Genomic DNA, 15,328 nt, shown 5'->3' with positions numbered 1-15,328 from the left:
TGTGCCATCCCCAATGGGTATCAACTGATTTAGATAAACTGAGTGTGTTTTGAAGTGCATTATTCGTGTTATCTATTTATTGCTCCCTTTTGAAGAAGGCTTATATAAAGGACTGTGAAATTAATTGATAATTGTTTCATCAAGAAACCTTGAGTGTGTTTATTTGAATAACTGCTACTGTGAAGCGGTCACAACATCACTGCTCACATTGACCCCTCTTGAGATAAGCCTGGCTGCTCAGCCACCCTACCAACCTGTGTAGTTCCAACCTATACCAAAGGTTGGGTCCCTATTGCCAATAGGTCAAGATTATTGTAATGCACCCAAAAGGGACTGCCCACAAAGTTTCTGCGAGATTCGGAATCCTGAAAATCATGCACTGCACAATGGCTTGAGGTCCCAGAGTATTGCACCCCGCAAGGTCACCGCACGGTGTGGGATGGTTCAAAATGCAGGGTCTTCGAGTCTAGTGGGACTCACCAGGGTCTGGGTCAGGGTAGTCTTTTTCAGAGTTGCCAGGTCGATTGGAAGGAAGGGTAACAGCAGGCTCTGGTTACACACAAGGCTCTCCGGTCGCTGGAAATCGTTTCAGCAGCAAATTCTTCATCTTTCTCTTCGGTTTTGGTTCCAGTGGTAGACTACTTCTTCAGCTTCCAGGAACAGACTTTTATGTAGGAACTCAGCCAAACAGTTGTTAGGCAAGACTGCATGCAGTACCCTGTGGGAGACTGCAGCAGCCTTGATCTCTTGGCAATAGTTCACCCAACCTTTGGTATAAGCATGTACTATACGGTTTATAGTCATTGCATCGAAAATAAAAGCATCAACATTCTATATTTTACATTAAAAGTGCATATCCATCAAAACTTTTCCATCAAATGCATATGTATTTTATTGATTTTTTATTTGATTTTATTGAGCATTTTCAACCAATGAACAGAATTGATCAAACACGCGTCATTAATAAAGAAAGAAAAACAAGAAATCCGAAACACCCCCTCCCGCCCTCTCCATCTCCACCCCCCCCCACCGCCCCAGAGTTCAAACAGGAAGCAATCGCCTTTCATCTCGATCAACCAAGCAAGATCATTTGGGATCAGCGGCCACTCGACTGGTAGTCCGGTCTCTGTAGGCTTCCAGGAACGGAGCCCACTCCATTTCCCTGCCAGGTGTAATGTTCAACAAGAGACCCGTGAGGTTTTCCATGCCGTACAGGTCTGAGGCTTTCTTTGTCCAGGTGGCCTCTACTGGGAGAGACGGTAGTTTCCAGCTTATGATACATGCCCTTGTTGCGAGCAACAGGAAGTGAGTTATGTGAGGCACTCTTCCAATGGTTGTCCTGTTGCTCAAGGCCAAAAAGGACCAACATCGGGTCCAGATCCCGAGGAAACCCCTCAATCCTCTTGATCCATGCCAGGACCTCCTTCAAATATGCCTGCGACTTGGGACAAGCCCAACACATATGCCAATAGTCGGCCTGATTTCCACATCCTCTTCAGCACATAGGACTTGTCTGAGCAAACATCTTTGAGAGTCTTAGGGGGTCAAACTGCCACCTATGTAGCCATTTTAATCCGTTAAGTTTGTATTGGGCTGAGAGGGATGTCTTGTGTGCCGACTTACACATCCTAGCACAGAGGGCATCCGTCATTATGGGGTCTATGTCTACCCCCCCCCCCATCTTTTTCGTAGCCCTTCCGTTTTGGTCCCTCTCACACTGAGGAGCGCCACAGAGTTGATACGAGATCTTTAGTGTGGGCTGATTCTCCCAAAACGTTCTCAAAAGGGGCGAGTTCCAGCACTAGTTTCCCCTTCCGTTTTGTCACCATTGGGGTTCCTTTAAGCTGCAGAAATGTAAACACCTGTAGGGGGCCCTATTTGGAGGCCCGTCAAGATCCTTGATCACGATGCATCCCTGTGGCTTTATTAACTGGCCCACTCTTTCGAGCCCTGCATCATACCAACCCTGGAACCTCTGTGAATCTACAATGTCATTGCGAATCGGTGGGGCCCAGATACAGCTCATGGGGGACGGCCACGTTGCGAGACCCTTCATTTCGCCTTTATTCCACCACAGACGCAACAGAGACCCCATAGCAAAGTGATTAATTACACTGTTCGGGAAGGCTTTCCTTGGGGCCCATAACCATTCTCCTAGGAAAGCCGGTCTCAATCTGTAGTTTTCAATGGCCACCCACTGTTTGTTGGTCTCCTCGCAGGTGTGGCTCTATAGCCCCGAACTGAGAGGCTCTATAATAAGCATACATTTCCAGCAATCCAGTACCCCCACCTCTTTTGGTTGAATCAGCGTAGAGTACGCTATCCTCTGTTTTTACCCTGCCACAAGAACAAACTCAGTATTGCTCTAAATGTACCAGTGATGAATCGATGTCCACAGTGTCCTAGCTATTTAAGTCACGTGAGGGTGTAGGGAGTGTGTGTACCATCCCCAATGGGTATAATCTGATTCAGAGAAAGAGTGTGTTTTGAATTGTATTATAATTGTTACATGTTTTGCTCCCTTCTGAAGAAGGCTTATAACTGACAAATAAATGAATAATTGTTTAATCAAGAAACCTTGAGTGTAAGTGTTTATATGAATAACTGCCACTGTGAAACTCTGTTACAACCCTACTGCTCACATTGACCCCTCTTGAGATAAGCCTGGCTTCTCAGCCACAGTACCAACCTGTGTAGTACAGATTTATACCAAAGGTTGGGTTCCTATTGCCAAGCGGTCAAGGTTGCTGTCGTCCTCCAAAGGATACTGCACACAATCTTGCCTAACAGCGGGTGTAGGAGGAGCAGACAGGGCCTTTGTTGCAGTGGGCCTGCTCCCGCCTCCCGGTTGCTGCTATTGGCTAAAAGAAGTCAAGCCAACCAATGGGAGGGTGGGGGCAGGCCAGGCAACAGGAGAAATCAGATCAGGCACTGTTGGGCGGCCATCTTTAGCAGGGCATCTGGATTGGGCAACAATGCACAAAGAAGAGAGATCTGGAGTGCACTCTGAAATTAGTTGTGTTCTTGAAATGGCAATTAATCATGTGAAAATTGAATCACCTTCCGAATGTTACTCGCACCGAGGTGCGCAATGCCCGATGTCGCTGTGCGCTTACTCCAGACAACAGGAGCCAGAGGGGGCTAGTGGGCAGCCAGGAACAGCAGCGAGGGACAGCAGGACAGAAAATCACACAAAGGAATTTCCTGCCCTGGCGGTCAGGTGAAGGAACAAGAAAGGACAAGACACAAAAATGGCGAAAAAAAGAAGACGGGCCATTTTGGTCAAAAGGGTCACTGCCACCAGCCATTAAAAGGTAAGTTTGTCCTTTTAACAGAATTGTTACAGTGTTCATGTGAGGGGGGATACATTGCATCTCCCCAGCACTCCACATAAATTGGAGGGTGCGGGGGGAGTTTGCTGGTTTCACCTAATAAAATGTAAAAAGGATCCAAAGATCCGTTCCACCCTAGGGAACTGTAGTTCTTACAAGGTTAGCCAGAGAAAGTTAAAAGGGGAGCCCAAAGGGCAAACCAGCAACAATAGGCAGTATGTGCCAAAAGTTGTCCAAGAGGATAGAACTAAAAAGACACTATGGAGAGTCTTAAAAATTACACCCATAAAAAGAGTAAAAGACTAGATGAATGGGAGAAAAAGATTCCCACTCACCAAAGGGCAAGGAAAAATAATCAAGTCCAAGCAAAAGTTTGAGGTTGACACAGGTCAAGATGATTTTTCATGAATATCAAAATCTTACCCAACAGTTGTGTGTCCTCCCACAGGAATTTCCTATTACAGGAAGGGCAACACATAAAAGGTGTTCTTCCCAGAATTGAAAAGAAGGGCAGCTAGACAATAAGTAAAAGCGAGTGTGAATAAATGCAAGATATCGAGTCCCCCCACTCTCCCTACTGCAAAGACACAGCCTGGTGTAGGCCAAAACCAGCAAGGAGTCGAAGTCGCCCTCTGAGAAGGTCTTCTCTTCAGCTTCTAGAAGTTTTGTCGCAGAGTACTGGTTGATGAGTCGAGCGCCAAAAGGAGTGTCAAATGGAGGGGTAATATATTAATAAACAATCTCAAATAACTGTTAAGCTAGGAACTCTGCAAAGAGCGACCTACCACAATCACGGACAAAAACAACCCGATGACCTTGACGCACGACAGTGCACGTCACACTAGGGATAGTATTACAAACACGCCATCAGCGCCCCTTTTTGATCTTCGAAAACATGCAATACATATATATATTTTTAGTTTAGTGTGCAAAAAAAAGATTTTTTTACAAAGGAAAACTGGGGGTTGGGGCGGAACCCCCCCCCATAAAAAATAAAACACCATTCGAAACTTTTTTTCCCAGCACTTTTGCTGTAGAAAAAAAAAAAAGGCATTTTATATACCCTATAATGACTATACTAGAAATATGAGCCCAAATTGCCATACAATATTTTAGACGTACATCAACACCCACTATTTAACAGACATCACTAAGCAGTAAAAAGTGTGGGAGGGTAAGGTCCAGAAATTAAGAGTACTCGCACAGTGATACATTCATTTTGTGGATGGTTTTCAACTATTGCCAAAAAAGAAAATTACCTGAAAGAGTAGACTTTGCTGGCCAACCTCTGGGTCTTTCTGTTTAGTTACTGCAAGACAAAGTTAGATTTAATTTACTTTCCATTCAAATTACAAACAAATCTTAGCAACCAAAAGCGAAAAAAAGGCAGCCGCGGGACGAATTAAAAACCCCAAAGATTAGTAAGGTCTCTCCAGAATAGATAACTGACTATGGAGCATTGTAATCTTTCTGCACTGGATGGATGGCATTAATATTAACAAAAGAAAGAATACTCTAAAATCACCCAGACTGATGGGTTAGGAAGTTTGGTGAAAATTTCTGATGGCACAAAACCCAAAATCACTAAAACACAAATACCATTATAATGGTAACCACAACATATCGATTGCTGAATGATTGGTGGCATCAACATCATTAAATGCATTAGAAAACAATTGCTGAAATGCTGCATGCAATTAATGGGTTTGCCAAGGACCCAGCTGTCCTCGGCAACTGTGTTTGTTAAGGACGTGGACAGCCACATACGTGTTTTAAGTACAAAGCTGCAAAAAGAGTGCCTTTGGGTTGTCTGTCAAAAATGTATTTGTTCAAAGTGGTACCGCAATTACAATGAATACATACAAATTAGCAGCACTTTCAGTTTCATCTACTGTTGTAGTGGTTTGCAGCACACTTGCATTGTTCAGTATAGCCACAACTTCTTAGTATATGGAAATACCTCACATTTGCTCCTTCAGTTTCTCGCCAGTGCTATGGACATATGGTTACATTTACTATTCATCATCCAGTAATCGTATGAATGTAATGCTGCCTAATCTTAAACAAGTGCACACATTTTTATAATACCATCACTTCCTGGTCTTTTGTTCATGATTTTGTCAGTCTGTTCTACTCTGATCAACTGTACTGTAATAACTTCACCATCACCATTCCCTACACTATTTTCTTATAGGGGAGATAAAATTAACTTATCTGTTTTGTACACTTGCAAAAAAAACCAAAAAAACATGAGAAATAAGCTCTTCCTGCACTGTTTGCCGGACTCTGGAACGTTTTGATTTATTCTATAATTGAGTGGCACTTTTTACCACTCCCTCATTCTGTTGCTGACTGGGAATCTCATTTTACTGCTTTTGTGTTCTCTTTTTACTTTCATGGAGTTATGCTTTCCTCCATGTATTTTAATACAGGCACGGGTTATTGAATTTTGTGACACACAGCACCCTATGTGCAGTGTTACTGATAAGTCATTGGACTTCCCTTTTTATTTCATTTCATTCTCTTGTGCGAGATACAGTTCCCAAGAGTACTAAGCTTACTTGTTCTTACTTACCTTTTCTTTTGCGGGACCAGCACACACACCCTTATGTGGGGGGGTTACATTGTAACTTTTCTCCCACTGCTCCTGTAACTTTTTGTTACATTAACTAACAAATCTAAATGGCTTGTTGCTGTTAGGCAAAGTTTGAATACAGTACACTCTGGGACCACTACACACAACTATGACTACAGGTGTAAGCAAAACCAACCTTTAGTATAAGTCTGTACTACACATTTTTTGGTAGCGAGCTGAGCTGCCAGGCTTATCTCAAGATAATAGGCATAGCACTGTGCTAATTTGGACTACGTGACTTTGCCATCAGCCACATGTACTTTCTTGGCTTGAAATTGCAGATTGCTGGCATGCTTTGTGCGTCGTTGTGTGTTTTTGCCTCACTGGGTCCTCGAGGCACGGCCATTCCAAGATGGCTCTTTCTTTCTTTGTTGGGCACCGGAGTGCCTTCCATCCTGCTGCTGGTGGCCTGGGATTGGCCCTGGCCCACTACATCTGGGCCAATGAGGAGGCCGGCAGGCTTGGCCGGCCCTCCTCACAAGGCCCACTCCTAAGGCCCTGTCTACCGCTGTCCACCGCGGTACGCCGGATTGCCGGCACCTCCGTGAGTGTCTATGTGCCCCCCCTGCCCCCCGTGACCATCTGTGTGCCCCCCCTGCCCCCCGTGACCATCTGTGTGCCCCCGTGACCATCTATGTGCCCCCCTGCCCCCCGTGACTATCTATGTGCCCCCCTGCCCCCCGTGACCATCTGTGTGCCCCCCCTGCCCCCCGTGACCATCTGTGTGCCCCCGTGACCATCTATGTGCCCCCCTGCCCCCCGTGACTATCTATGTGCCCCCCTGCCCCCCGTGACTATCTGTGTGCCCCCCCTGCCCCCCGTGACTATGTGTGCCCCCCTGCCCCCGTGACTGTGTGCCCCCCCTGCCCCCGTGACTATCTGTGTGCCCCCCTGCCCCCGTGACTATCTGTGTGCCCCCCTGCCCCCCGTGACTATCTGTGTGCCCCCCTGCCCCCCGTGACTATGTGTGCCCCCCTGCCCCCCGTGACTATCTGTGTGCCCCCCTGCCCCCGTGACCATCTGTGTGCCCCCCCTGCCGCCCGTGACCATCTGTGTGCCCCCCCTGCCCCCCGTGACCATCTGTGTGCCCCCCCGCCCCCCGTGACCATCTGTGTGCCCCCGTGACCATCTGTGTGCCCCCCCTGCCCCCCGTGACTATCTATGTGCCCCCCGTGAGTATCTGTGTGCCCCCCTGCCCCCGTGAGTATCTGTGTGCCCCCCGTGACTATCTGTGTGCCCCCGTGACTGTGTGCCCCCCCCTGCCCCCGTGACTATCTGTGTGCCCCCCCTGCCCCCCGTGACTATCTGTGTGCCCCCCTGCCCCCCGTGAGTATCTATGTGGCCCCCCTGCCCCCCGTGAGTATCTATGTGGCCCCCCTGCCCCCCGTGAGTATCTATGTGCCCCCCCTGCCCCCCGTGAGTATCTGTGTGCCCCCCTGCCCCCCGTGAGTATCTGTGTGCCCCCCTGCCCCCCGTGAGTATCTGTGTGCCCCCCTGCCCCCCGTGAGTATCTGTGTGCCCCCCGTGACTATGTGCCCCCCCTGCCCCCCGTGAGTATCTGTGTGCCCCCTGCCCCCGTGAGTATCTGTGTGCCCCCCCTGCCCCCCGTGAGTATCTGTGTGCCCCCCTGCCCCTGTGACTATGTGCCCCCCCCTGCCCCCCATGAGTATCTGTGTGCCCCCCTGCCCCTGTGACTATCTATGTGCCCCCCTGCCCCCGTATCTGTGTGCCTCCTTGCCCCCCGTGAGTATCTGTGAGCCCCTCGTGACTATCTATGTGCCCCCCCTGCCCCCCCGTGAGTATCTGTGTGCCCCCTGCCCCCCATGAGTATCTGTGTGCCCCCCCTGCCCCCCATGAGTATCTGTGTGCCCCCCTGCCCCTGTGACTATGTGCCCCCCCTGCCCCCCATGAGTATCTGTGTGCCCCCCTGCCCCTGTGACTATCTATGTGCCCCCCCTGCCCCCGTATCTGTGTGCCTCCTTGCCCCCCGTGAGTATCTGTGTGCCCCCTCTGCCCCCCGTGAGTATCTGTTTACACCCCCCTGCCCCCCGTGAGTGTCTGTTTGCCCCCCCCCCGGAGTTTCTGTTTGCCCCCCCGTGAGTATCTGTGTGCCCTCACCCTGCTTGCCCCCCCTCTTGCTCTGCGCTCCACCCCCTCCTCATTTCCATCCTCTTCAACTTCTCTCCTACTCCCCCCTCCTTTTCTCCCCCCTCTTAGACTCCGCCTCCTAGCACTTACTCCTATCATCTGTCCCGTGACTCTTGATAGCAGCTTCCCCCTCCCCCCTCCCCTACTTTTCAATTTGTCACTGACTTTTTGCTCAGTAGCGTTTCTTGTTCTCCTTCCCCCCCCTCCCACCCCGCCTCTTGTTACCACCTGCACTGCGTAAATTGTCGTCAGACTTAGTAATGTTACTGCTTGCTCTGTTTTCCTTCCTTTCCATTACCTCTTGCCTTACTCGTTCTATGCACTTGCACTATCAGAAATGTCGACAGGCCTATTATGATAGTTTTTTCACATTCTGTATTGTTTCAAGGACTTTTGCTGAATGTAACTGTATTTTTCCTATGTCCCCTCCCTCCTTGAAGCGCTTTGAAACACATTGTGTATAGGCGCTATATAAATAAACTATCATATCATAAGATGGAATGTGAGCTTGTAATGAGGTTACACAGAGATCTACAATCACAAGTATTCAAATAGACTCTTCTAGTCAAGGTTTCTTGGTAAAACACTTATTAATTTATTACACAGTCAGTTAGAAAACATTCACTAAAAGGAGGCAATCAATATCACACAAAAATATACTTCAGTACTTCACAATATCAGGTTCTGAGGCATTTAAACTACTTTGAAGGAGGAGCAAAATGGCATTCAGAGCATTTGAAGTAGGAGCAAAAAGGCATAAGTTAATAAAACGAATAATAGAGTTACTCAGTGCAAATAGTTTGAGTTCACCAGAGGAGTTGTTCCAATGCAACAGATATGCCAAAGTAAATGGGCTAGAGTCTTTTATAAGTAAAAACGGTTCTGGTAGTTAAACGGAAAAGTCTTTGCCACGTTTCTCAGAAGTAGTTCATAGAAGAAAGATTAATGTTGGGTCACAAGCTGACAAGGCCTGCAAGTTGCCAAAGTTTCACGCACTTTCGCAGTGAGGCAAGTTCTCTCGGTCGGGTTTTCACAGTACCTTAGATTGAAGAAAAAGAGGCAGCTGATGACTTCTGTATTCGGTTTCCTGCAGCACAGAAAAATAAAATCAGCTCCGAGAATGGTGTCCAGGTGTCTTACGAGTCGATTGGTCGCACCAACTCAAAAGAAGTTGTCCTTAAAGGGCTTCTCTGCCGAGATGAACTTGGCGATTTGGACCTGCAGCAGAGCTTCACCGAGCAAACCAACGGTCCAGGAGTTGCAGCAGCCGTCCTCTTCCAGTGCGTCTTTGGTTCTTACATTCCTGTGGTCGACTCTGCCTTCCAAACCAAGAGACTCTCCTTTTAAACAGTCTTCTCCCATTCATTCCAGCCTAGCTGTCACTCACCCAGCAGGGTGGCCACTTCCTGCCCACCCCAGACACTCAGGCGCCAGAGGCAGTCTTCAGTCCTGAAGCCCGCGAAAGGAGTACGAACAAAGGGACCAAACCTAGTTTGGCGAGCAGAGATAAACTCTAGAAGGACCTTTCCAAAAAGAAATGGTGAAAAAAAGAAGACCGGGACCTGTTTAAACAAAGGAGGCTCAGACGCCATCTTGAAAAACATGGCTCCCGCAATTTAACGCTACCGGTGTTCCGTGGTCAGGGAAAAATGGTAGTTCGCTCTAAAACCACTGCCTCCAGCCATTTCGAGAGGAAGGGGTAGCATTGGACTGCTACATGAGTTTCTAGACATAGGGGATACTAGGTAACCCCTCCAGCACTCTATTGTAAGATAGTGTGTGCTGAGTCTAGGAATTTAAAACGACTAATAAAGTCAATTTGACTTTACTTTCTCTGGGAAACAGGAGTTTATCCCAGAGAAGGTATCTAAACCTTGGGACAGCCTAAAAGGCTTCCCTGTGGCACTGCACGGAGGGTGCTGGAAAAGATGCCTATGTAGTGGTCTAAAACTCCATAATCAAAGAACACACGAATAAAACATCAAAATACATGAGAGAGTGGGAAGAAAAGGTTCACACTCTCTCCAGGTAAAAAGTCCTCAAAATCCAGCAAAGCTGCTGGAGGTCTCTAACGTGAAGGGAATTAGCACATTTATGAGAATTCTCCCTAATAGTGGCAGAGGATGACAATGCATTACTTACCGTAAAAGCATTTCTGATGGTTGTATCTGCTTAGATTCACATGCTGTGCATAGGTCCGACATCCAGTGGTCACTGCGGAGTATTGCATTTTGTTTTTCGTAGTCGAAAAAGGGACGTCGACAAGGCGTGTCTGAAATACTATCCCTATAGTGACGTGTGTTGTACCCACAATCCCTCATGCGTCGAGGTCCCTCTGTTTTTATTTTTCTGCCCTGAGGGAGCCTTCTAGACGTGAGTGAGTACAGAAAAGAGATATAAAAGGAAGTCTATATGTTCCTTCCATCCGAGCGGGGAGGAAGGGTGGGCGCATGTGAATCTACGGTAAGTAATGCATTGTCTTCTGATGTTTGTTAATCTGCTTAGAATCACATGCTGTGCATAGACTAGCGAGCAGTACCCGGAGTTGGCGGTGGGTTATGAGAAGGAACAGTAGAGAAAAGATGTCTTAATACTGCCTGACCAACCTGGGAGTCAGATCTCGAGTGTGCATCTAGACAGTAGTGTTTTGTAAAGGTGTGCACAGAACTCCAGGTAGCCGCTTTGCAGATGGACTCAAGGGGAACATTTGCAATGAATGCTATGGACGCCCCAGTGCCTCGAGTAGAGTGTGCTCTTGGCCTAAAGGGCAGTTCTCTCTTAGCAAGAGTATAGCAGAGAGTGATGCATTGAACAATCCATCTAGAAATAGTGGACTTTGAAACTGCATCCCCCTTCTCTTCCTGCTGCCACCGAGACGAAGAACTGATTAGTCTTCCTCAGTGGTTTGGTTCTTTCCATGTAGAACATCTAGTGTGTGCAGAGTTTTTTTCTCCCAAGTTGGAAGGATTTTGAAAGAACGTTGGCAGTTCTATAGACTGGTTTATGTGGAATTTCGATATGAACTTCGGAGCAAACCTTGGGTGCCTGCGCGTGCGTAGAACCACCTTATCTCTGTGAACTGTAACGAAGGGGTCTAGAACAGAAAGAGCCTGTAGTTCACTTACCCTCCTGATGGAGGTGATAGCTATTAAAAAAGCAGTCTTAAGAGTGAGGTCTTTAAGAGATGCTTTGTGCATGGGTTCGAAAGGTGAGCCCATGAGTCTGGTAAGTACCACGTTAAGATCCCATCCGGGAGCTGGGTCAGCTATCGGGGGGTGTATTCTCTTTATTCCCTCCATGAAGGCCTTAATAACAGGGATCTTCCACCACTACACCTTAAGTTGGGAAGTGGTGTATGCAGAAAGTGCCGCTAAGTGGACTTTAATGTAATTGAACACTAGACCTGAATCCAATAAGTGGGTCAGGTATAGAACAATATGTGTGGGAGAGCAGTCAATTGGGTTGATGCTTTTCCCTCTGCACCAGATGACAAATCTCTTCCACTTGCTAGAGTAGCAGTGGCGAGTGTTAGGTTTTCTGGCTTCCCTGAGAATGTCCATACATCTCTGCGGGAGCAGTAGATGTCCGAATTCTATGATCTCAGGAGCCAAGCTGCTAAGTTCATGTTCTGGGGGCATGGATGCAGAGTCCTGCCCTTGTCTTGTGACAGCATGTTGTACGGGCAGGGGAGTTTCACTGGGGGAGATGGAGACATCTCCATCAAGTGAGCGAACCATGGCTGTCGGGCCCACATTGGGGCCACCAGTATCATGGTTACTTGTTCCTGGTGCATCTTGTGCACCACCTTGTTGAGAAGGGGAGTCGGGGGAAAAGCGTAAACAAATTTCCCTGACCATTGCATCGACAGACCGTTCCCCTTGGATTGGTTCTGGGGGTACCTGGAGGCGTAACTTAGGCATTGTGAGTTCTCCAGGGTTGCGAATAGGTTTATTTCTGGGAATCCCCATTGTGTGAAGACGTCGAAGACGATGGCTTCGTGCAGTCGCCATTCGTACTCTTCGGGCAGGGGGAAATCTCTGCCGAGTTTGTCTGCCAGCAGATTGAGTTCCCCTGGTACATGTTCTGACAGTAGGAACATGTTTTAAGAGCCCACTTCCATATATTTTGGGCCAGTTTGGCAGTCCTGGAGAGTGGGTGCCCCCCTGCTTGTTGATGTAGTACATGGCTGTGGTGCTGTCTGTAAGGACCAACACAGTCTTGCCTTGTAGGTGTTCCTGGAAGGCTTTTAGCGCCTTGAATACATCTAGTAGCTCCAGTAGATTTATGTGTTTGGATGCTACGTTCGGAGTCCACACTCCGTGAGCAGTCCGATGGGATAGGTGAGCCCCCCATCCTGTTAGGGATGCGTCTGTGGTTAGAGTGGCTTCCGCCGCGGGTGTGGCAAAGGGTTTCCCTTTTTCCAGGTTTTCCTTTGTCCACCACCGTAGCGAGAGAACCAAGGCCTGCGAGACCACCACTGGATCGTCCCATAGTCCGCTGGCCTGACACCACTGGCTGTTGAGCCACTCTTGCATAGGGCGCAGGCGCAGGCGCGCGTGAGGTACCAAATAAATACACGACGCCATCATGCCTAGCAAACGCATTGCTTTGCGTACCGTCACCTCTCGACCGGTCACATATTGAGGGATCTGAAACAGCATGTTTTGGACCCTCTCGTTGGAGGGGAAGACAAGGCCGTCCTTTGTTTGAATTAGAGCCCCTAGGAATTGTTTGACTTGGCTGGGGTCTAAGCTGGACTTCTTTTCGTTGATGGAGAAGCCCAACTGGAATAAAAGGTCTACCGTCTTTTGGGTATTGGAGAAGCATGTTTCGTAAGAATCCCCTGTTATGAGCCAGTCGTCGAGGTAAGGGTAAACTGGGATGGACAACCTGCGCAGGTGGGCCGCTGCCACTGCCAGTACCTTCGTGAATACCCTTGGTGCTGATGCTATACCGAAGGGTAGCACTCTGAACTGGTAGTGTTTGCCCTCTATCATGAACCTGAGGTTATCTTCTGTGCGCTGGCAACATTAAAATATGAAAGTATGCATCTTTCATGTCCAATGTTGTCATGTAATCTCCCTGTGATAGCAGTGGGATCACTTCCTATAAGGTCACCATACAAAACTTCTGGGGTTTGATAAACTTGTTCGCTGGGCGCAGATCTAATACAGGGCGCATGGTTAGATCCTTTTTGGGTACAAGGAAGTATACTGAATAAATACCTTCCGTTACCTGAGATAGAGGCACGACCTCTATGGCTCCTTTTTCCAGCAGTAGTTGTACTTCTTGGAGAAGGATGGCAAGGTGTTCCGATGTCATGCGTCGTCCCCTCGGGGGTCTGTATGTTGGGGAACTGTTGAATTCGATGCAGTATCCGTGGGCTACGGTGGAAAGTACCCAGCGGTCTGACGTTATTCCCTCCCATGCTGGAAGAAAGGATGTTATCCGGCCCCCGACCGGTGTTGCATGGGAGGGGACGCGAATCTTCGCGTCACTTGGTGTTGTTGGGGGCTTGGGAGCCTCTGGGGGTGGACCCCCGACCTCTCCCTTTGCCCCGGCGCTGGCCTTTTTGGCTGTACTGGCCACTATTGGTCTGGTAACTGGTGGCAGGGTACTGTTGCTGCTGATTCTGCTGTTGGCGTTGGCCACGAAAAAAGCGTTTGTTGCCATAGCCGCGTCTGGTAGTGGGCTTAGAGATCTGGTCAAGAGTTTTGATAGTATCAAACTCTTTTTTAGCCATCTCCAGAGCCTCATCCACCGCTTTCCCGAAGAGGTTTGAGTCTTCAACAGGTTTATTTATTAAAGACGCCTGTGTCTCCGGTTTGAACCCTGAGTTGCGCAGCCATACATGGCATTTTAGGAGTATTCCCTGAACCAGGGAACGTCCCGCTGTCTCAGCAGCATCCAGAGAGTTCTTTACAATACTCTGGTTGACCTGGGTTCCTTCGCCAATAGTTGATAGCAGGCGTGTACGTAGTGGTTCCGGCGCTTCTTCGGCATCCTTGCGCAGTTTGGCCCACTGCGCGTCCGCGTAGCTAGCTAGCAAAGAATAATTGTTCGCAATTCTTGCCGAAAAGGCAGCCGAGGATGTGACTCTCTTAGCAAGGGCATATAACCTCTTGCCCTCCTTGTCAGGTGGTGCCTCGCTGGTGGACAGCGGCACTCCTGCCCTCTTCCTTGTATTAGTTACTACAAGGGAATCCGGAATGGAATGTCCCCTGATGTACAGCGGGTCTGAGGGTGAAGGAGTGAAAAGTTTTTCAACCCTTGGATTAACTCCTCTGATTAGTGCGGGTGTGGATAGCGAAGGGATGATTCTTCTCTTCACTGAAGCGAGGAGGGGAATGGTCTGGCTGACTGGGGGTTTCTCCTTAATTACTCTTTCCACAAAGTCTATTTCCGGAGAGATCTCCCCAGTGTCCAGCTCGAAATGTGCTGCTGCTCTGCGCAACAGGGCATTGAATGTGGGCTGATCGTCAATGGGAGACGTGTTTCTAACAGGTGAATTGTCAGGAGGATTTAGGTTCAGGACATCAGTGTCCGAATATACTGATGGGGATTGCCAGGGATGAGAAGGTCCTTCTTCTGGATTTTCTCCGAAGCCTTCTCCTACCATGTCTGGGCTGTCTTCCAGACCTTCCTCTGTCCCTCTTCATTGTCCACAAATTCATCCTCCTCTTCTAAGTATTGTTCCTCACCAGTGAGGTCATACACATTATGGAAGTCTAAGGCTGTGTCCTGCCTCGGGTATTTGGCCCTGGGGTCCTCCTGAGGCCCTTCTCTTGGGAGTGGGAGGGTTCTAGGTGTTCATAAACCTCTCCATTCTCTCCATGCAGAGATGGAGCCTTTCCATGGTTTCATGGGGTACCCCTGAGCGGTCTAGCGGGGGAAAATTAGTGTCATCTAGCTGAAAACGGCTCGACCTCTCCCATAACGTCGAGGAAAGTGCCCCGTCGCCTTCCGAAAAAGCCTTCCGGAGTGCTGGGGGTCCCCCCCCCGACTGAAGGGGGTAGTCCCTGTCTGTCTTCGGGCTTTTTCGTTGTGTCTTTCGACCTCTGCGTAGCGCTCGACGTGTCCTTCGGCGTACGTTTCTGGGCGTCGGCTGCCACGATCCTCGACAAGCTCTCTGCGACTCGTTTGTCAGCGGAGGGCTGTGGTTTCGACGTTATGGGTGTCGATCGTTCTACGGCGGCGTGCCTTCTCTGCTGGT

The 15,328-nt window shown here is 48.7% G+C and overlaps 1 protein-coding gene across 3 annotated transcripts in view; it reads right to left on the bottom strand.

Annotated features, from left to right (window-relative positions):
- The window catches only part of SF3A2 (splicing factor 3a subunit 2), a 432,784-nt gene that overhangs the window by 241,645 nt on the left and 175,811 nt on the right, over nt 1–15,328 (bottom strand). For all 3 annotated transcript variants that reach the window (XM_069649520.1, XM_069649521.1, XM_069649519.1), the window contains exon 6: nt 4,592–4,641. In XM_069649520.1, the coding sequence (XP_069505621.1) occupies nt 4,592–4,641 (50 nt within the window). The remainder of the gene's footprint in view (nt 1–4,591; nt 4,642–15,328) is intronic.

The sequence above is a fragment of the Ambystoma mexicanum genome, chromosome 1p, assembly GCF_040938575.1.
Source record: "Ambystoma mexicanum isolate Mex_15411 chromosome 1p, UKY_AmexF1_1, whole genome shotgun sequence".
NCBI classification, from domain to species: Eukaryota; Metazoa; Chordata; class Amphibia; order Caudata; family Ambystomatidae; genus Ambystoma; species Ambystoma mexicanum.
Note: the sequence above shows the minus strand (reverse complement) of the source record. Positions and strands in the feature narration are given on the sequence as shown.